Source organism: Actinia tenebrosa, unplaced genomic scaffold (genome assembly GCF_029948245.1).
Source record: "Actinia tenebrosa isolate PJP-AT-01 unplaced genomic scaffold, QUT_ActTen_1.0 PGA_scaffold8__29_contigs__length_14323225, whole genome shotgun sequence".
In the NCBI taxonomy this organism is placed as follows: domain Eukaryota; kingdom Metazoa; phylum Cnidaria; class Anthozoa; order Actiniaria; family Actiniidae; genus Actinia; species Actinia tenebrosa.
In genome coordinates, this window is record NW_028292585.1 from 12,589,105 (window position 1) to 12,611,015 (window position 21,911).

Consider the following 21,911-nt stretch of genomic DNA (forward strand, 5'->3'; position numbering starts at 1 on the left):
TTGGACTACCTTGAACACAAGATGTGTCTTGATTTTGTGCTAAGATACCGAGCAATACTTACTGTCATCGTTTATGATATTTATCTGTATACCAATGCAGGACGGATCAACAACCACTCGTGCGTCAGAAGTGTTACAAGTAACTGTAAAACTCTCATTTGTCTCGACTACTCTGTTATTTCTAACAACCACAGAAAAGTTTTTAATCAATTGATTGAATGCAAATGAGACTGTGGCTGAAGATTGAGATGTGTAGTCGCACGGGCTTAAAGCCGTACCGTCGGCAGTGCTGCACCTAAAGAAAATGAAAAAAAAAAAAAAATTATTAAAAATATACAATAACATAATAAGGCCAAGAGCGACATTTCTGAGATTGTAGACATTGTGCATTGTAGTCTAGCTTGAGTTAGTCATGTCTTATATGATGGTGTTTGCAGCTACACCAGAATGCACGTTATTTCGAGCTACGAAAACCTGATAGAATTAGTTCATAACTGTGTACGTACCAGATATTATTAGCAGTGAATGCGGTTGCTCCAGTTCTGTCCAGTCTCACAGTAGCAGGACCATTGGCTTCTTTCAGTGATGCACCTTGACATGTAATATTCACTGAAAAGAAGTATTAAGGCTTATTCCAAAATACATTCACTCGAAAAGCGCAAAATGTATATTACGAAGTCGGATTATTTTATCGAATTAAAACAAAGTCGCAGGAAAACAACTATATCTGTTAACTGTGTTGTTGATTCATTCTCCCGTTAGAGTAATAATGATTGTGCTTTATAGCACACTTTCCAATCAAGGACTTTTTTCTCTAAATTATATTTTTGTCTTACAATGCTATCTCAGTCCAATACACAAGAAATGCAACGGATCGTCATGAAGGATTGACGATCCATCTAACCGATGTCATTTCTAGAAATCAAACAGGATGCCCATGACAGCGATTCACCACCAAGGTTGATAGTATTGGGTTTTCTGTGGTATTGACGATCCGTCTAGCCGGAATTCATTTCGTTTATATATGAAATCTTGACGGATCGTGACGGATCGTCATGAACTTTGACGATCCGTCTCAACGGATGTCATTTCGTCAATATGCAGCTCATGATATCCTCATAATCCCCTTGTATGAAGTCTCGTTCTATAAATCAAATACACACTGATGGTTCGTTATTATGACGTTCGTTATATAAAGTCAAATATACAGACTGATCGATTGTTATTATGACATGCTTCGTTCTATAAAGTGAAATACAGAGTGATCTATTGAATAGTTGGAGCAGTTAAAAGATTTTTTTTTTTTCATACCATCATCACTTATGACTTTGACAACTCTTTCAGATTTTCCACTCTCAACATTGCTCGGAGACACTCCTGATATCTTAACCTTGAAAGTCTCGTCGTCTTCTATCAGTCTGTCATTCACCACTGTACAGGCTGTTATGGTTTTGTTGTCTTCATTTGCTGCAAATTTGATGTCATTGGTGCTTGAACCAATGCAATCTGCATTCTCAGCTGTGTCAAATATGAGTTGTACTCTAAGGGCAATTGATAAAAAAAACAAATTAGCACATATACATCTTTTTTATTTGCTGAACACTCAAGAAATAACGGTCGAATATCGACATATGTTCTGTGCACAGATAATATCTATTGATGAAAGTTTCTATCTGTTAATGATGATGATAATGATGATGATGATTGAATGATGATGACATAATAGAGTGCTCACACTAAATCCGTGAAACAAATACTAATTTTTAGCATTAAATAGTGATAATTAAACAATAGAAAACAAAGGATTCTGTATGAAATAGTACTAATTAGTACCATTTAATGTTTACGGTTTTAGTGCGTGCACTCTGATATTGATTATGGGATAATGATGAGTCATAGATATTCATATGATAAACGGATAATAATGATAAAGATGATACAGTGTTGTTGATGATTACGATAATACAATGAGGATGATAATCTGATGATATGGTGATAATGTTAATCATGATGGTGATTGGAAGATATGACAATAATGATAATGCATGATAAGGGTACCGTTTGCGATGAAAATAAAATTTAATGTTTTTGTAGTTTTTGCTTGTTTTGGGGTTTTTACGTTTTGTTTTGGCTGTTATTTTTATTTGTTCTGCTTATAAAAATAATGAAGACTTTATTTAAAGGGGATATACACTTAATAGTGTAAATACACTAACAAAATTTTTTAAATACTTTATTCTTAAAACTCTTTATTGTAGCCTTTTTTTTCAAATCTGGTGCCAATTCATTCCACAATTTAATTGCGGAGACTAAAAACGTTTTCCCTCCCTTATTAATTCTTTTAAACTTAGGTAAAATAAAATTACAATTGCTAAACCTAGTGTTTCTTGAGTGCTTTGAACTTACTAATTGCAAACTATCCATAAGGTACTCAGGTACGTTGAGTTGGGTTCTCTTAAATGATATAGACTATTTGGCTAATTTGGTATAATTGTAGAAAGGGATCCAATTTAAACGATTAAAAAGCTTAACTGATGAGCTCCTCGTCTCAGCATCTAAAACAACCCTGCTGCTCTTTTTTGTGACCTCAGAATTCTAAGAAGTGATTCCTTTGAAATTAACGATTGCCAAGTCACACTGGCATAATTAGATATAGGCTTAATCAAAGCGTTGTAAAATAAAAGTCTTTGGTCTAACGGTAAACAGAGTTTGATCTTATTCAATATGCCAATTCTTTGAGAGAGTTTCTTGCACAGCCTATCGATGTAAGTGTTAAATGATAAATCATGGTCAATGTCAAGTCCAAGAAGTTTACCAGACGACACTTGCTCCAACATTAAAATATATAAAATAAAAATAACCCAAGTCATAAATATGGTCTGACTACTTGGATTGTAAATTGAACAGGTAAGTTTCTTTTTAAAAAGTTCTACTGATGATACATGTCTAATTACCATTACGCCACTACTTGTTTTCAGAGATAGTTTATAGCCATTGGGCAGTTTCTTTGCAAGTCGTTTACCAGTGACTAGTAATGTCTAAGTCTTCTTTTCATTTAGAGGAAGTTTATTACGGTGTGTCCAACTTTCAATGTTCCTCAAAGCCACAGCTAGTGACCCTTGAAGAATGTTAATTGCAGAAATATCAGCCGTATATAGCGTAGTCTCATCTGCATAAAGATCTAGGTCAGCACCATGAACATGTAATGGTAAATGATTAATAAAAAGGACAAAGAGCAACGGGCCTAGAATGCTACCTTGGGGTACACCATATCTCACAGGAGCAGAATCTTAAGCCATGCCATCGAGGGCGACATACTGATACCTATCAATCAAGTACGAGCTAATCCATTGAAGTGTAATGGGAGACATTCCGTAAGCCTTTAATTTCTGTATAACGATTTCTCTGTTAACCATATCAAAAGCCTTTTTGTAATCTATAAGAGCAAGGTCACTTGCACGATCATTGTCGAGATTAAATAACAAATTGTCGATAACTCTAATAAGAGCAGTGTCCTTGCCATGATGTTTTCTGAAGCCAGACTGTAATGGGTACAGTAGGTTGTTTGCACTGAGGTAAACGTAGAAATGCATGTGTACATGACGTTCAAGTATCTTTCGGATAACACCGGTAATATAGATATAGGACGAAAGTTATCTAGAGCATCGCGATCGCCAGATTTAAATAAAGGAGTGACTTTCGCTGCTTCCAACAATCAGGAAAGACACCAGATTTGATTGAGATATTTAAAGTGCTACTTTGACGAAAATCGCTCCAAAATTAAAACTCATTCATTCGAGCTGGAACTTTGTTGAAATAATCTTGAATACATTAAGAACCACTCACTGAAATATCTTTCTGATATTCGAAAGAAAAGGGCCAAAATTTTATGATTTATTTTCGTCCGCCATTAATTTCTTGTTAGAAGAATTCGGCTCAAGAAGACTGGCACGAGTAACATATGACGTCATACATTCAACCCAAACCAAAACATTGGTGACTAATGTATGTACCATGTTCGAAAAACTCGATTTATTTGGTTTCAGAAAATATATAATATTTCATTCGATTCCTTAACTACTATATTACCAAACAATGTCTTGGCGCTGAATTTTTTTTTTTCAGTTTCAATGATATTGACGTTCATAATTGTGACATTTCAATACATCTCGGCAAGCCAAGAATCACAACAAAGTTCAGGACGCATGGGAGAGATTCTAGCGGCTCCATCGCGCGAAGTGACAGGGAGATTCAGGATTTATTCGAATCTTTCTAAGGATAACAACTTTTCAAAGTATATTTACATACAAGCGCTAAGAGCAACCTCACAATTTGGGTCCGCGAGACATCCGACACAAAAGTAAAATGTAGAGTTGAGTGACAGACGCCGCTGTTGGGCGAGTAATAAATAAGAAACCTTTGACTTTTTTTTTTTTTTTTTTTCACAAAGATGATATTAGATAACCGTATTTTTTTACCTATTGAATGCATAGTAAACATTTTGGAGCAAATAATAACCCTTCTGTAGCAAATCAGCTAGGAGAATTACAAGCTCACATTCTAAATTATTTGGCACATAGATCTAAGTAATTGTCACAAATCTTTATATCACAAAGCAGAATTCAAAAGGCAATCAGATTTTTTCATAACATCAATAGCTGTTATATTATATATTTAAACTTCAAATTTAAGATCTTTATATCATGGACAGTATGTAGCAAATATAAATCATGGAATGAAAGTAAGGAATTCTTATGAAAACCTCTTCGCAAGCATTGCTTCTTCTAGTTCGGCTTCATCTTCTCTCTTATGCACGATAACTTCTTCGTTGGAAACAACTGGTTCTAACTCTTCTGGATTAACAAAGAGAGCGTCCAAAGCACTTTCCACCATTTGAAGAGGCATCAAAGCTTTAAAAAATCGTTTGCTGGCTTCATTCTTTTCACGATAACGCGTTAAAACATCAAATAAACTTCTGGTAATCGAACAAGAAATGTACGGTCAAAGCGACGCTAACTTGAATGGGTTGCATGTATGACGTGACAGAGAGAAACCGCTGTACATAATGACTCTTTGGCGGCTATGAGACTATCAAATTAATGGCGGACGAAAATCAACCATAAAATTTCGGCACTTTTCTTTCGAATATCAGAAAGATATTTCAGTGAGTGATTATTAATGTATCAAAGATTATTTCAGAAAAGTTTGAGCTCAAATGAAAGAGTTTTAATTTTGGAGCGATTTTCGTTCAAGTAGCTTTGCAGGAATTCCAGTCAGCAACACTACAAGTTTGCCTTGCTTTGTGTAGCAGAGAATCTCTTTTACGAAGCACACGTAATATACCCTCAGTCATCCAGGGAGCTTGATTCTGTTTAACTACTTTTTTGACCAGTCTCCACGGACCGTGAGTATCAAGGATACTATTAAACAAATTCTCCCAGGCATTCAGAAGATGATTTATATCATCGAAAACAAATACGGAGCTCCATGGTACATCCTTTAGATCAGAAAAAAAGGCAGATTTGTCGAAACGCTTCATGTTGCGAAATTCAATTGTTCGTGGGATTTTAGGATGATTGGATGTGTCTTTATTCAAACGAACTCCAAATACTGGTAGGTGATAGTCCGATAGTCCATTAATCTTGACTACAAAAAATTGTATTCTAGCTCTTTGGGAAGTTAGATAATACAAGGTCGAGACACGTTCCGCTTATATTTTTGAATTCTATTTTTCGAGCCTTTTCTGCCTACAGATTCAGGCAGTCAGGAAAAAAACACTCCTAACCATCCTATGTGCAAAACACTTGGTTTAATTACCTGACACTAGAAGCTACTGATATTCTTCCATTTCTTTTGATAGTGAGAGTAACATTAGGTGATCCAGTACCTTCAGTCATCGATAACTCAGTAACGTTCGTCAGATAAAAGGTATCTAGAATAAATGAACGTTATTAGTTATCTTGGGTTTGATTTATTGCTGCTTAAAAACATTAAATAACAAAGGTAAATGAGTTAAATAATAATAATAATAATAATAATAATAATAATAATAATAATAATAATAATAATAATAATGCCAATCTGGAGATGAGAGTATTGCACACATCATGTGCAAATGCTCGGCCATAGCTCAATCGCTCTACACATCAAGACATGATCACATGCTTAGACCTGTGTATCACGCGATACTTGAGAAGTTTGAACTTTCTGATGATAAAGTCAACGTAACACCTTGGCACAAAGAACCACCCCCAAAGAGCTCTGTCCAAAATGATAAAGCAAAAGTACTGTGGAATATCCAAATCTAGCAAGACAGCCCACCAAAAGGCGGTGCAAATAAACCAGACATTCTTGTGCGGAACAAGAATGACAAGCAATGGATTATATTTGAAGGAAAAGTCTGTAATGTAGGAAAGATACTGACAGGGATAAAAAGAAAACTGTTAAATATACTGACTTAAGATCTAGTCTTAAAAGAATGTACCCTGGATATAAAGTAACGCAAGTCAACGCAGTATTTGACTTTCTATCTGGGTACCACACGGATTTGCTGATTAGTAACTGGCAGATGTAGGCCTCACTGAAGGTCTAAAAATTGTGAGAAAGTGTCAGAAATGGGTTTTTTCACAGAACAACGCTGCTTTGAAAGTGTTTTTCTTTGAGATGCTAAGAGATCTCAAACTGGCTGATAGTACACCCCCATGGTTTTCTGATGTCAAACCCAAACCACTCTACAAATCAACTGACGCTGAAGCATACTGGGATGTACCTGTATATGCTGACCACATGTATGTACGATCTAACCGTGTGGACGCGCGTTTCATCGACCACAATAACAAGAAAGTACTCATGGTGGAAATGAGCTGTCCGTGGGTTAACAACCGAGAAAAGAAAGACAAAGAGAAGACGAAAAAGTATGGAGCACTTAGACTTGACCTCACAAAACAACACCCAGGATACACGATCTTGCAAGTGAACCTCATTTTGGACGCTCTTGGAGGATGGTCTAAAGAGATGGAGCCTGAGATGAAGAATATCTTTGGAGCAAGATACAAAGATGTATTACTCAGAATGCAGAAAGCGGTATTAAGCTGCACAGTGAACATTGCAAGAACATTCAAATTAATCACATCTTAAGGACATTTCAAACATTCCAAGTATTTAAACTGCATCTTAAGAACATTAATAATTGGTTTTAAGTGATTGTATATATTATTAATCCTGTCATGCTGGTAGGTTACGAAATTACGCCCTATCTAGCTTACCTAATTAGCATTCAAACGTGTTTACTGCTGATAATAATAATAATAATAATAATAATAATAATAATATGCAGAAAGCAGTGTTATCAGGAACTTTACATATCGCAAGGACATTTAAGATCATAACATGAACATTTGTATACCTGTCTAGCGGCCATCTTTGTTTTCTTAAGCAAATTGGCGCATGCACAATCGTTTTTCAGTCCCATCTATAAGGCCCAGGGCAAACGTCGGACTAACGTCGCACCGAACCTATTTAACATAGGTTCGGTGGAAGGTCGACTAAGAGCCTACGTGGCGGCAAACGTCGAACCAATGTTGATCTTAATTCACTCACCCATTGTTATTATAATTTTAATAGTCCAGTTTCGAATTCTCCCGCGCCTCTGCATAACCGCTATATTTCGTACAGCGGGCGCGCTTTTGGGGCATGAATGCGAGGCTCCCACTGTAACATTTGTTTACAAAGAGAATCATCAGCTGTAATATACCGTCGGCATACGAGATTTTAAACAATAATAATTCCCCATAATCACTCGATTTCCATGGAATCTCCGAAAACTCTGTCAGAAATCGATTCTGCATCTCTCGATGATCTGAGAAAGCTAAAAGTGGATGAACTGAAAAAGATTCTCAAAGATCATGGCCAGCTAACTTCTGGGAAAAAAGCAGACCTGGTCATTCGATGCCATGTGCTGCAAGAAAGAGCAAAATCATCCACTCCCACTGCTACTCCAGTTTCAGCAAACGTTCCTCTCGTTACAACAGCATCTTCGAGCCGAGTAGACAACAGAGAGGTGACTTACGGAAGCCTTGCAGCACGCGCCGCTGGTTCTGCTTGGACGAATGATTTGCGCAAGTTACCTCCGTTCGACTTCCTCAAACTTTACGACTACTTGGTTATAAAAACAGCTAAGTATGATCACGCCTCCATTCGCCAAGCTGGCTACAAAAAGCTTAAGGCTTTTCAGTTTTTCAAGGAAGGACATATAAAAAAACTGGAAGTGGGAGTACGAGACAAACTTACTTACGTTAAAGGGGAAGTTCTGGCTTCCATGAAGCAGGAAAAATATGGTGTCATGATTGTGCTTGACAGCGAAAGCGGCGAAGTTTCACAAGCCGCATGTCAATGCCCGGCAGGGTGAGTTATTTTCTTCAATTGTACTATTTTTAGTTTTTACCCAAGTGAGAAATGTAGTCCTCTCCTTTCTTCCAGTTTTAGCTGAATTTTTTTTCTTCCGGGGGATAGCATTTCTATTTTTAAGATAAATTTATTCTCCACTTTTGTTTTATTATACTAATACATTATTTCAACCCATTAAGATATACTTATAGCAAGATAAAACTATTATTATTTATATACATATTATTTTCCTGATTACCAGGAAAGGGGTTGGTGGCCTGGGTCATTGTAATCATGCCGGAGGCTTATTATTTGCAATAGAGGACTTCTGCCACCAAGGATTGAAGGAGCATTCTGAGCCCATTTCTTGTACATCAAAACATTGCTCTTGGAATACTCCTAGAAACATGAAGGTGGAACCCAAACCAGTTGACAACATTGTAATAACAAAGTATAAGTTTGGAAAATTATCTGCCACAGTTCCCAAGTCAACTAATTATGATCCCAGGGCACCAGCAGATAGGTGTGTCAATCCTGAAAAAGTGGCTGAGCTTTCTACGGCCCTAAGCAACAGCCTTCATAGTAGCAGCTACTTTTTATTTCACAATGTGAAGAGCCAACTGATAACTAACAGTACTAATGGGGTGGAAATAGACAGTATATGTGCAGACATACCTCAAAATGCACCTGATATTAGGGAGGAACCTTTGGACTCTGGTAGTATGCCATTCAATGATAGTTATGACATATCAATACCTAGATTTAAATCTATGATGGATTTATACACAGAAAAAATTGATGACACTGAAATTGAAAGAGTAGAGCGTATCACAAGAGGGCAACATTCCAATCAGGCGTGGAGAGACCTAAGAAAAGTGAAACTTACAGCATCTAATTTCTACTCTGCAGCTGTCAGGAAAAAGGAGCCAGATGCTCTTTTACACTCTATAATGTATCAAGATAGTAATCTCTCAGCCCCATCTCTTAGATTTGGCAGAGAACATGAAGATGATGCTGTTCAGACATACCTTACAATGAAAAGAGCAGATGGGAATCATGCTCTCGAGGTACATGAAGTTGGAACAATTCTATCAAAAGAAGAACCTGGCCTAGGAGCTAGCCTAGATAGGAAGGTTATTGATCCACTTGCAAAGGGCATGAAAACTGGGGGTCTTGAAATTAAATGTCCTTACTCAAAACAAGGGATGTCTGTGGAGGATGCATGCAAGGATAAAGCTTTTTTCTTGGGTATCAATGGCAGTGGGCAGCCACAACTAAAAGTTGGTCACAAGTACTATTATCAAGTTCAAGGACAAATGTTTGTATGTAATTTAGAGTGGGTGGATTTTGCCACATGGTTTGGTGATGATGTCATATTTATTGAACGCATTAACTTTAATAAAGAATGGTGGTATAAGACTGCATTACCAAGGATAATGCATTTCTATAAAAGAGCATTCCTACCTGAAGTTTTAACCAGAAGAGTTCAGCGTGGTGTCAAACTATACAAGCATGGGGGTTGGAAACACTTTAAATAATAAAATGCTTTCCTTTCTATTAGATTGCTTGCAATATATATGTGAAACATCAGTTGCTAGATAGTAACTAGTAGTCACTATTGGTCAACCAGTACATTGTTAATAACAATATAATTGGGTCTCTAGTGTATGTGGTGTCTCAAGTGTATTGTTTAACAATATTCTGGTTCAGTGATAGTGACAAAATAGTTACTAAGTAGCAACTATATAGCTACTAACAACTTTGATGATATTTCACAGGTATAGTGCAAACACTCTAATTAATATTATATGAGTTTGTGAAGAGAAATTTATGTAATGAAATTTAACTATATTTTTCATATACATCACAATAAATCTACAAGCAGAAGGCCACTTTGTAGAGATACATAAGTATTTTGACATGTATTGACTGTGACATATCTCAACAGTCATTTTTGACATTGAAGAATTGCAGTGCAAACATTTTGACCTAAGAATGAACACACCCAATAAATAAAACAACATAACTTAAATTAATTTCTTACTTTTCCTTTGGGGGAAGGAGAGGAGGTAAAAAGTTTGTCAAGTATGCACATACACTGAATGTCTGGTCAGCAAGGTGAGCCAAGCTGAGGGGCAGGGTACCATCAAGGATGTGATAATTTTTTATTCGCCCAATTGCACGCTCCACATGGATCCGCACAGCAGCTATGCGAGCAGTTTCTCTTACTTCCTCTGCAGACAGCTGAGCACGAGCACCTTTAAACGGGGGAATATTCAGGCCAACCCCAGCTGGCAAGATGTCAGTAATGTCAAAGCCTCTATCTGCCATGACATTATCTCCTGACTGCAAATGACGAATTAGTCCAGATTTTTGGGTGATAAGTTTATCAGATACACGACCTCCCCATAACTTTGAAATAAATATAACTTGGCCATTTGGAGAAATGCCCACTAATACCTTGAAGGTATTATGATGTTTGTAGTTTGACCATGTCTGAGATTGGGCTTTCATGGAGGATGGAACCTCTACAAATACCTCAGTACAATCAATTATGACTCTGGTAGTTGGGTAGAGGGCAAACTGTTCTGGCATATTTTGTCTTATTGTATCTTGACTTGGGAATGGAAAAAGGGATTCAGTCTCCAAATGTAGAAAATTAATCCATGTAGAGTAAATTTTGCTGACATGCCCAACAGAAATCCCAAATCGATCAGCAATATCTTTCACAAACAGCCCTACTTTGAGTCTTACTAGTACAAGAAACAGTTCTGTAAGAGAGGTTAATGAGCGTTTTATTCCAGGCTTCTTCTTTCCCTCCTCCTGATAAGGCTGGGAGTCTTGGATGTTCTTCGATCCCCAGTACTGAAGCTTTGCAGCTTTGGGTTCAAGATATTTATGAAATGCGATAAGGGCCTCATAGTTAGGGAAGCCAGTATAAAATTGGATTGCAGAAGGGTCATCTTTAAATTTGTTTAGAGAAAACTCTCTCTCCTTGTAACTGTCTAAGTCCTTTTGCAATTGTCCAAGTTTAGCCTTCAGCTTATTAAGTTCTTCCTCTTTTACTTCCAGTCTTTCACGCATGGCCTCCACAAGGTCTCCTCGGTTATCTTGCTTGAATGCAAATGCGTACGTGTGGTCACTGGTGTCCTTTTCAGGCAACAGATAAAAGTCTGTCTGCACACACTTGTCTGCCATGCCACAGGTTTCTGATTCAAGTGAATATACCTCAGTGTGTGTCTCCTCGACTGATTCCTTGACAACTATTTGTTCAGAAGCCAGGATGGACTCTTCAATGACCTGTTGCAGGTCTGACCTACCGATATGTTGTTTTGAGACTTTAGAAGCAGTCTTTTTTCTTTTCTTGGTCGGGAGAGCAATACGGACTGCCGGAAGCTTTCTTTTTGGAGGGAGAGGCTTCATGCCAGGAATATTTTTGGAAGGTTCTGCCCCTGTAAAGAATACTTCGTTAGTTTAACACCCTATTAATATCTGAGCAGAAATTTTAGAAAGAAATGATTTCCAAAATTATATGCCTACGGTTTGTGAGTATTAGAAAGACTGTCAGAACAAAATTTGAAGCTCCATAATGTAAGCTTACAGATAATCCTTCGAGCTAAATTTCACTTATTGTACCTGCTTTCAATCTGACTTTTCCTTCATAAGATTTGGTCATATCGCTTTCTTGGAAATGATTTTCACAAATCACGGTGCTAGAAGTGACTTTAAATCCATCTTTTCCATCCTGGCGTTTTATTAAATTGCACCAACGTGCCTTCCTTTTGCGGTCAGTGGGAACCGTGAAGAAGCGTAAGCTCGATCTTGATCCGTCAGCATTATACTCGTAATTATAACAATTTAAGGCTGCACATTGCCTTCCACGACTTCTTGGCTTCATTGAAGGACTATATATTTTCTTTTCTGTAGATTCCGGTGGTTTTCCTGCGCTCATTTTGACGATAAATGCTAGTGTTCTCGTCTGTATCACTATTGTTTACAGTACTGAACCGAATCTTACAGTGGGAGCCTCGTTTCCATACTTAAATGCGCCCGCAATGCAAGGCGTCCCAGCGGTATCGTGACAACTCGAAAAGGGGCTATTGGACATGAAAATGCACGGGGGAACGCACGGACATTTGTTTGTCTTTTCCGGATTAAGGCATATCCTTGTAATGGCGAAATATAGCGCTCGACCACAATTAAATACTTTTTTTCATTATTTTCTTCCCTCTCTCGTAGCATTCACAATGCGCAACGCTTTGCCCGCCGTCCAGCCCGGCTCATGTTCGTTGCTCTTGGATACACCACATTTATTGCAGGTCGGCATCTCACAAACCAAGCAAACAAATTTCGTTTAGTCAAAACAAAAACTACGAGACTCAAGAGTCTCGTCTCGTGGCAAGGATTATCTAAACGCGTACATGTTCAGTTTGAGTAGTTTTGAATTTATTTTCGTATCCAGACTGCTCCTCGGTCTCGTTCATCACTCATCTTTGTATAGCGCATGCTCACCAGCGGGGTGGGGGTGGGTGGGGGGATGAGTGTTTGGAAGGTGGGGGAGTGGTTGTTTTCACGGCTTTGGTGTAATTGATGCGACTTGCATGATATATTTAGGGTCGTTCTCAATTGCAGCAAACGTCGTTCTAGGCATGAACCTATTTCAAATGTAATAGGTTCGACTAAATTAAGCTCATGGTTAGTTCGACATTTGCCCTGGGCCTAAGGCACCCTTTATATCCATTTACTTTCTACACTACTTTGTCGCTTTAGTACAGAAGAAGTACTTACTATCGTCATCGCGTATGGTTACCACGTAACTTGTTGTATCGTTGAAGGTGACGCGAGAATCGTTAGTGTTTATGGAAACGTTGAATGTTTTGTACTCTTGTTCGCCCCAAGTGTCGTTAGTCACAGGAATGAGGAGTTCTTTTACCGTGTCGTAGGCTGCAAACACTATATTATCACACTGTGCTTGTATTGATGGATAATCACGCGGCGGAGAACCTGAATCGGAACTTCTGCATAGTCTGTTTGAGAGATACAAAATGCTGTTAAAAGAGTTTTTCGTTTTTTTTTTTTTCCCTTTCTTTCGTTTTGTTTTGTTTTCTTTCTTTCTTTCCTTTATTCTTTCTTTTTTTTTCTTTCTTTCTTTCCTTCTTTCTTTTTTTTTTCCCTTTCTTTTCATATCAAGCTTTACTCTTTAAATTATATATATAATATATATTATATACTCTCTTATACTCTCTTTATATGTTAGTGTCGAAGTTGGTGTAGAGAAAGCTCACTCCATATATGGTATAATTAATTCCATATTTGGATTGTGCGGAAAAACAAATCGGAAAAACAAATCGGAACTTGTGCATAGTCTGTTTGGGAGAGACAAAATGATGTTAAAAGAGTTTTTCTTTTTTCTTTTCTTTTGTTTTCTTCTCTTTTCTTTCTTTCTTTCTTTTTTATTATATTTTTTCCTTTTTTTTTTTTTTTTTTTTTCTTCATACTCTTTTTATCTTCCTTTTTTATGATCTCTTCGTTGAACAATATAAAATTTGAATGATATTTCTAGGCAAGAACATTTAAAGAAAATCCTCGAAAAGGGGAGGAAGTAGATGTAATTGGGAAAGCTTAACCCTTACCGCACAGTGTGGGTGTCTTCAAGCACACCAACACGACAAAGTCGAACTGTGTAGAACCCAACGTTTTCTTCAATGGAAGTTGAATATCCAGGACAGAAGTAAACATTGGCTGAAAAAATGATAGAATTTTTAATTTGTGTTAAGCTCAGTGTAAAATGTTTTAATAACTGCCAACAATATAGTTTGTTTTCATGTTTATGTTAATGCTACGTGTGTTGACTAATTCGAAGTTCCGACTCAGACAATAGCAAACCAATCATGCACATTTAGAGTGGTTTTTCTGATTAAATCCTGTCCCACATACAATAACATAGGCAACTTTCTATTCTTTTCGCAGGACAGTAAACTATTGACACAATTTATAATCAATTTTCAGCCATCAGAGTTTTTAATTCTTAGATTTATCTTTTTTTATTTTTAAAAAAGTTGCCAACGGTAACTCAAGGGGAGTCGGAAGTTTACACTGCTATCGTGTTGTGTGTTTGTTCTTCTATGCCGCCATCCCATTTGATGAGTAGACGCGTTTGTGTGCTGGTTCTCTCCTGTGATTTGGGCTCGTATTATTCCCCACAGCATCAAGTTTATGAAATACCTGTTAGAAATCTCTCGTTCTGATTGGTTGGGAGTGCGTACTTTATGACAGCACTTCTTTATGCGCTCGCACTTTGAGATGCGTCATAATTCCTATCTAAAATAACAGTTATTGTAATTTGTATTTTATTAAAGAAATGAAAAAACGTGCTTGCTGTGTTCCGCCTACCCCCGCGTGCCTTATAAATGCGCACAGCAGGGCTGCGCGTTTTCTATTTCTTCAATATCGTTCTTTGGATTACCTTGAACACAAGATGTGTCTTGATTTTGTGCTAAGATACCGAGCAATACTTACTGTCATCGTTTATGATATTTATCTGTATACCAATGCAGGACGGATCAACAACCACTCGTGCGTCAGAAGTGTTACAAGTAACTGTAAAACTCTCATTTGTCTCGACTACTCTGTTATTTCTAACAACCACAGAAAAGTTTTTAATCAATTGATTGAGTGCAAATGAGACTGTGGCTGAAGATTGAGATGTGTAGTCGCACGGGCTTAAAGCCGTACCGTCGGCAGTGCTGCACCTAAAGAAAATGAAAACAAAAATATTTAAAATATACAGCAACATAATAAGGCCAAGAGCGACATTTCTGAGATTGTAGACATGGTGCATTGTAGTCTAGCTTGAGTTAGTCATGCCTTATATGATGGTGTTTGCAGCTACACCAGAATGCACGTTATTTCGAACTACAAAAACCTGATAGAATTAGTTCATAACTGTGTACGTACCAGATATTGTTAGCAGTGACTGCGGTTGCTCCAGTTCTGTCCAGTCTCATAGTAGCAGGACCATTGGCTTCTTTCAACGACGCCCCTTGACATGTAACATTCACTGAAGAGAAATATTAAGGCTTATTCCAAAATACATTCCCTCGAAAAGCGCAAAATGTATATTACGAAGTCGGATTATTTTATCGAAGGAAAACAAAGTCGAAAAAAAACAAAAATATCTGTTAACTGTTGTTGTTTCATTTTCCCCTTAGAGTAATAATGATTGTGTTTTATAGCACACTTTCCAATCAAGGACATTTTTTTCTAAATTAAATTTTTGTCTTACGATATTATTTGAGTCCAATACACACGAAATGAGACGGATTGTCATGAAGAATTGGCGATCCATCTAACCGGAAGTCATTTCGTGAAAGACCACTGGATGCCCATTTCAGCGATTTACATCTAGAGTTGGTCTAGCATTTGGATTCCTGTGGTATTGACGATCCATCTAACCGGAAGTCATTTCGTTTATATGCAAATCAACAGGAATGCACATTATCGTTTAAATTGGGTTTCCTGTGGTCAGTGAGACCCCCTTTGAAATCATGACGGATCGTGACGGGTCGATTGTGACGGATCGTGACGGGTAGTCATAACCTTTGACGATCCGTCTCACCGGATGTCATTTCGTCAATATGCAGCTCAAGATATCCTCATAATCTCCTTCTATGGAGTCTCGTTTTATAAATCAAATACATACTTATGGTTCGTTATTATGACATTTCTCGTTATATAAAGTCAAATATACAGACTAATCGATTGTTATTATGACATGCCTCGTTCTATAAAGTGAAATACAGAGTGATCTATTGAATAGTTGGAGCATTTAAAAGATTTTTTAAAAAAGTAAGAAAAAAGCATACTGAATATGATATAAATATTATTGTTTTTCATACCATCATCACTTATCAGTTTGACAGTTCTTTCAGATTTCCCACTCTCAACATTGCTTGAAGACAGTCCTGATATCGTTACATTGAAAGTCTCGTCGTCTTCTATCAGTCTGTCATCCACCACTGTACAGACTGTTATAGTTTTGTTGTCTTCATTTGCTGCAAATTGGATGTCATTGGTGCTTGGACCAATGCAATCTGCATTCTGAGCTGTGTCAAATATGAGTCGTACTCTAAGGGCAATTGAAAATTGATTTAAAAAAAAAAACAAATTAGCACATATAATTTTTTTTATTTGCTACACTCAAGAAATAAGGGTTGAATGTCGACATGCGTTCTGTGCAGAGATAATATTTATTGATGATGGTTTATATCTGTTAATGATGATGATGATGATGATGATGATGAATCATTATATTGATTTTGGAATAATGATGAGTCATAGATATTCATATGATAAACGGATAATAATGATGAAGATGATACCGTGTTGTTGATGATAATGACAATACAGTGATGATGACGATGATAATATGACGATATACTGATAATGTTAATCATGATGGTGATTGGAAGATGTGACAATAATGATGATGCATGATGAGGGTACCGTTTGCGATGACAATAACATTTAATAGTTTGTGTAAGTATTGCTTGTTTAGGTTTTTTTTTATTTTTTATTTTATTTTTATTGCTGTTAGATTCTTCTGTTCCGCTTATAGTTTTGAATTCAATTTTAAGAGCCTTTTCTGCCTACTGATTCATAATGCAGTCAGGAAAAAAACAATTCTATCCATCCTATGTCCAAAGCACTTGGTTTAATTACCTGACACTAGAAGCTACTGATATTCTTCCATTTCTTTTGATAGTGAGAGAAACATTAGGTGATCCAGTACCTTCAGTCATCGATAACTCAGTAACGTTCGTCAGATAAAAGGTATCTAGAATAAATGAACGTTATTAGTTATCTTGGGTTTGATTTATTGCTGCTTAAAAACATTAAGCAACAAAAGGAAATAAGTTAAATGGTCAGTTTTAGTATAATTTTAGATTTGAAAAAAGAGTTTCTCCAGCTGTGATTGGTCGAGCGAACGGTGATCGCGGCTGCTCGCTAAATATTCCACCGATAATCACTTCCATATAATTGTTAAATATCTCTTTGAATTTTGTCCCCTTTTTTGTAGTATTTAGTTTAAATTTGTTTGTTTGTTTGTTTGTTTGTCTGTCTGTCTGTCTGTCTGTTTGTTCGTCTGTCTGTCTGTCTGTCTGTCTGTCTGTCTGTCTGTCTGTCTGTTTGTTCGTTTGTTTGTTCGTTTGTTTGTTCGGTTGTTCGTTTTTTCGTTCGTTCGTTCGTTCGTTCGTTCGTTCGTTCGTTCGTTCGTTCGTTCGTTCGTTCGTTCGTTCGTTCGTTCGTTCGTTCGTTCGTTCGTTCGTTCGTTCGTTCGTTCGTTTGTTTGTTTGTTTGTTCGTTCGTTCGTTCGTTCGTTCGTTTCTTTGTTGGTTTTTTTTGTTTTTTTTGTCTGTCTGTTTGTTTTTATCCAGCTTGTATTTATTGATATAATTCTTAACATTGGAAAAAATTGACCATACGTTTGGAATATTTGCTCTTTTCGGTCTTTTTCCCCTCTTTCCAAAGCAAAAGGTTGCTCTTAAAAGTTAAGTTATATAGCACGAGTAAACTGCGTGACAAAACATCCTAAATGACCCGTAAATCTTCTGTTATTTTGCTAACTAGTAGTTAGCGTGTTTTCGAGGCTACGAAACCTAAGAAACCGATAAGTGGCGAATGTATAGGCCAACAGATAGTATGAGCTTCTAAATTTTAACAAATTCCTATGAATTATATGCCAAAATGTTCAGGAAAACCCGGGGTTTTGAAATCCACTTCAAGGAGAGACTATTTTCTAGCTTGACCCCGGTTATGTCATGCATTTTCTCTTGTAAAATACATCCAAAAGCGTACATTCAACTCAAAAAGTACGGTGGTTTTTTTCAATAGAATTCAATCTAAACCATATAATACAGTCCGTGAATAGTTGAATTAACTGAATCCACTTCTGTTTTTTGCCTAGATAGTCATTATTTTGAGAAAAGATCCCAAAACCTTGCTTTTGAGACATAATTTGTATGGGCTCTCATGAGGGGACGTGAGCTTGAAATCGTAGCCGACCAAAATGTTAACAGATTTTTTCTGATGTGCAGATATTGTAATGCCAACGAATTAAAAACCACCAAATATTTATATGTAATTATCATAAACCGTAGCAGCTCATCCGAATAACAATTCTAGTAAATCAAGGGTTATTAAAATCACAGTTAAACATATGTTTCAAGTTGCGTATAAAAAGTTCATGTCGTCAGACACTGGCACACTTACTATCGTTGTCCCTAATAGTGACGGTATAACTGGCTGTATCGTTAATTTTGAAGTCATCAGAACCTGACGGCTTTCTCAAGTTGATTTCAAACGTTTGGATTTCTGTATCTCCTTTATTATCATCGATAATAATAATATTAACAGGTACCCTGTCGCTATTTACTGCAAAAGCTACTTTATTACATCCTGTAAAAATTGATGGGCTGTTTCCTCCTTCGCTTGTTGTACATAATCTGTAGAAAAAAGAAAAATAATTACATCAGTTTAGCATCCTCTAGTAACGATAAGACTCTGTGAAAAGCCCGTTCACATGACCGATCATGAACAATGGTTTCAAGTCGAGTTTGGGTTTAGTCACAGGGAGCCCAATTTAGATTAAGGTGATTGGTGAAAATAAAATCGGAAAAATTAAATGATTAATTTTTTTTTTAAATTCGAGATCAAGATAATATACTACGTAATGTGAAAGATTAAAAAAAGCAATAAGAAATGCACCAGAAAAAAATTTTTTGCGCGCGCCTTTGTTTTCCTATTTAATTTCCCTATGGTATCTAATATCGATCTGATATATATATTCTAACAAAGGAGGAAACTACAGTCGCCATATTTGAACAAACAACTCACTTTGAACCACGATTTCATCGTCTTTTAAACCTCGAACTTAACAAAAAACTTGATCAAAATGATCCCTACGATGGGGGATTCATTTATTCAAAACTCTTTTGGCTCTTCATCCAAGATTCCAAGAGTGAAATTTTCGTGTTGAAAATCTTTCGCTTACAGAAAATTTTCTGCCATGTTCTGTCAAGGTTACTACCTGCGTAGGACTCGGGCGAGAACAAATTTGGACCTTACTACTCTCCCGCACAGAATTTTTGTAACGTGTACACGACCCACCACAAGCCACCCCACAGGGTTAGTTTTGTCTTGAAAAATCCTTTCACAAAGTTCTCTATGGTCGACACATTTTTTCGCTTTTTTGGTTGGTTTTACTTTGAAAAATGAAAGATAACTACAAATAATTCAAAACGATATCAGGTTTAGATCGATACAGAGTACAGTAGTAGTGTATGCGCAGTACGGGCCGGATTTTTGACGGGGAAGGGGACGGGGAAGGACGGGGAAGGACGGGGCATTAATTATTCATCAAATATTAGCATAAAGCGACGGGTAGGTATTGTTTGAGGTTGCCACGACGACCAATTGACGTCATAAGACTATTGTTGAACGGTATGAACAAGTCTTTGTTTCGGGAATGGTGGGTGAAATACTAACAACGACAATAATAAAAAAACCATAGAGGGAGGGGAGGCACCAAGGAGGGTGTTATAACAACATGTAAACCTTGAGAGAAAACCATGGAAGAATTTTCGACCAATTTGTACGATGATGAAAGCGGAAGTGGACCCACCTACCCTCAGTCCGCCTTATCTTCACCTCCCCCTGTCTACAGGATATTTTTCCAAAGTTCGTTTTCAGAGTACAAAATCAAAATTTCGAAAAGTCATTTCAAATATTTATTTTAATTTTTAATTTTTGAATTCGAAAATTGAAAATTGACATTGATGAGATAATATTCGAATTTTGACATGATCATAAAAAATGAAAATTCAAAAATCAGGCAAATTTCATATGTCCAATTCACGCCAACTAAATTGAAAAGCTCTTTGTGGAGTGTTACACGGACCTATAATATCCTTGAATTTTGATAGTTTTAGTTGAAGGAATAGTAGTTGTGAGTGACAATCATATGGCGAGAAAGTGATCACACGTACAATTCTCTTTTGCAATGTGATTAATGGTTTCAGGTTAGTTTTATAAGTATATTGCCCCAGACTGAGATACCATAGGTAATCAGAGAATACATTAAGCTATAATACAGCTGTATCATTACTTCAGTTGTGGCAAAATGTCTCATTCTTGTAAATATGCCTACGGTTTTGGAGACTTACGATCAAAAATGATACCTAAATATTTTATAGTTAAGTCTTGTTTGATATTTTTATTGATGGTTTTCAACTATTCCCAAGAGAATTAATTAACAAAAGACACGGCGGCCATGTTGGAGGATATAACAAAAGAATTCATTGACAAGTCAAGTCCTCCAACATGGCCAACGTGAAAACCATCAATTGAAGATTTTCAATTGCAAGTAAATGGTATTTTCTTAGGTGGTGGGTGAAATAGCACATATATCTCTTAATATTGATAAAACTAGTTATATAACTAGTTTTATCAATATCAAGAGATAACTTATTGGCTGATAACCAATTACCAAAAATGTAATAGTTCTTGGTTAATTATATTTTCTAGGTCTAGTAATTTTTTATTGTTCATGAACAAGTTGGTATCATCAGCGAAGAGATGGAAGTCAAATAGTTGAGAGCATTTTTGAAAGTCATTCATGTATATTACAAATAGCAGCGGTCCAAGGACTGAGCCTGGGGTACCCCGCATGAAATGTTTCTGTAATTTGAATTGACACTGTTGATGCAAACGAATTGTTTTCTATTTGCTAAGCATGAAGTAAACCATTCATGAGTTATCCCTCTTAAACCATAATACGCTAGCTTGTCCAGTAGTATTTTATGGTTTACTGTATCAAAAGCTTTGCATAAACCTATAAATATTCCACATGAAATGAAGGCCTTTATCGGTAGATGTTCGAAGTTGTCTTGTAAGGAGGAAGCAGCGTCTTCAAAACTAACTCCGGCCCGCGTGCACCCAAAACTCAATGAAAGCACGCTAATCAATGACCAATCCTTTATTATCCGCTGCAGTCTACGGTCTTAAAGGAAAATTGTGATACCCATTCATTATATATGGGCTTATTATGGATAGACATTTGAGTTTCTTCGAGAGTATATATGCTTAACCACATAATATGTTTTTGGAAAATCCATGATAAGCACTTTGAAAAACCTACAATCTTGATATTCTAAGGATCTCTGGTTCCTCTATTAATAATCTATGGTTCTTTTATATATCTCCACTGTTCAATAAACATTGATGTATACTTAGTGGAAAAATTCTGAACTGAACAATCAACTGGCGTTCGAACGTGTCTTGGAGGGTATCTTTGTAGAGATGTTTCGCTTTTTGTGTTGCGCCATTGATAACTAACCGATCAGCCGGGTTTAAGATTGCTTATCTAAAACCCATGTTTCATTTTTCAAGGGTTGCGTCATGGATAATTAACCACCCCGTGGATTTTGAAGGGTGTCTTTCGCAATCCTGTTGCATTTTTGCTGTAC

The 21,911-nt window shown here is 36.7% G+C and overlaps 3 protein-coding genes across 3 annotated transcripts in view; 1 reads left to right on the plus strand and 2 right to left on the minus strand.

The window, feature by feature from the left end:
- LOC116308559 (uncharacterized) overlaps positions 1 to 21,911 on the minus strand; it is a 52,469-nt gene that overhangs the window by 26,002 nt on the left and 4,556 nt on the right. The window contains exons 6-17 of the mRNA XM_089024357.1: positions 19,651 to 19,669; positions 18,658 to 18,890; positions 17,107 to 17,221; positions 16,284 to 16,513; positions 15,343 to 15,445; positions 14,905 to 15,137; positions 14,019 to 14,127; positions 13,174 to 13,412; positions 5,818 to 5,932; positions 1,312 to 1,541; positions 507 to 609; positions 63 to 295 (exon numbers count right to left, since the gene is read on the minus strand). Of these exons, the coding sequence (XP_088880483.1) occupies positions 63 to 295; positions 507 to 609; positions 1,312 to 1,541; positions 5,818 to 5,932; positions 13,174 to 13,412; positions 14,019 to 14,127; positions 14,905 to 15,137; positions 15,343 to 15,445; positions 16,284 to 16,513; positions 17,107 to 17,221; positions 18,658 to 18,890; positions 19,651 to 19,669 (1,962 nt within the window). The remainder of the gene's footprint in view (positions 1 to 62; positions 296 to 506; positions 610 to 1,311; positions 1,542 to 5,817; positions 5,933 to 13,173; positions 13,413 to 14,018; positions 14,128 to 14,904; positions 15,138 to 15,342; positions 15,446 to 16,283; positions 16,514 to 17,106; positions 17,222 to 18,657; positions 18,891 to 19,650; positions 19,670 to 21,911) is intronic.
- Positions 7,792 to 9,923, plus strand: LOC148905210 (uncharacterized). Its single transcript, XM_089040932.1, has 2 exons — positions 7,792 to 8,403; positions 8,648 to 9,923. The coding sequence occupies exons 1-2, from the start codon at positions 7,808 to 7,810 to the stop codon at positions 9,921 to 9,923; spliced, it is 1,872 nt and encodes a 623-aa protein (XP_088897058.1). The 5' UTR covers positions 7,792 to 7,807.
- On the minus strand, positions 9,744 to 11,652 carry LOC148905211 (uncharacterized). The gene has a single exon (XM_089040907.1). It carries the CDS (start codon positions 11,581 to 11,583, stop codon positions 10,426 to 10,428), a length of 1,158 nt encoding a protein of 385 aa, XP_088897033.1. The 5' UTR covers positions 11,584 to 11,652; the 3' UTR covers positions 9,744 to 10,425.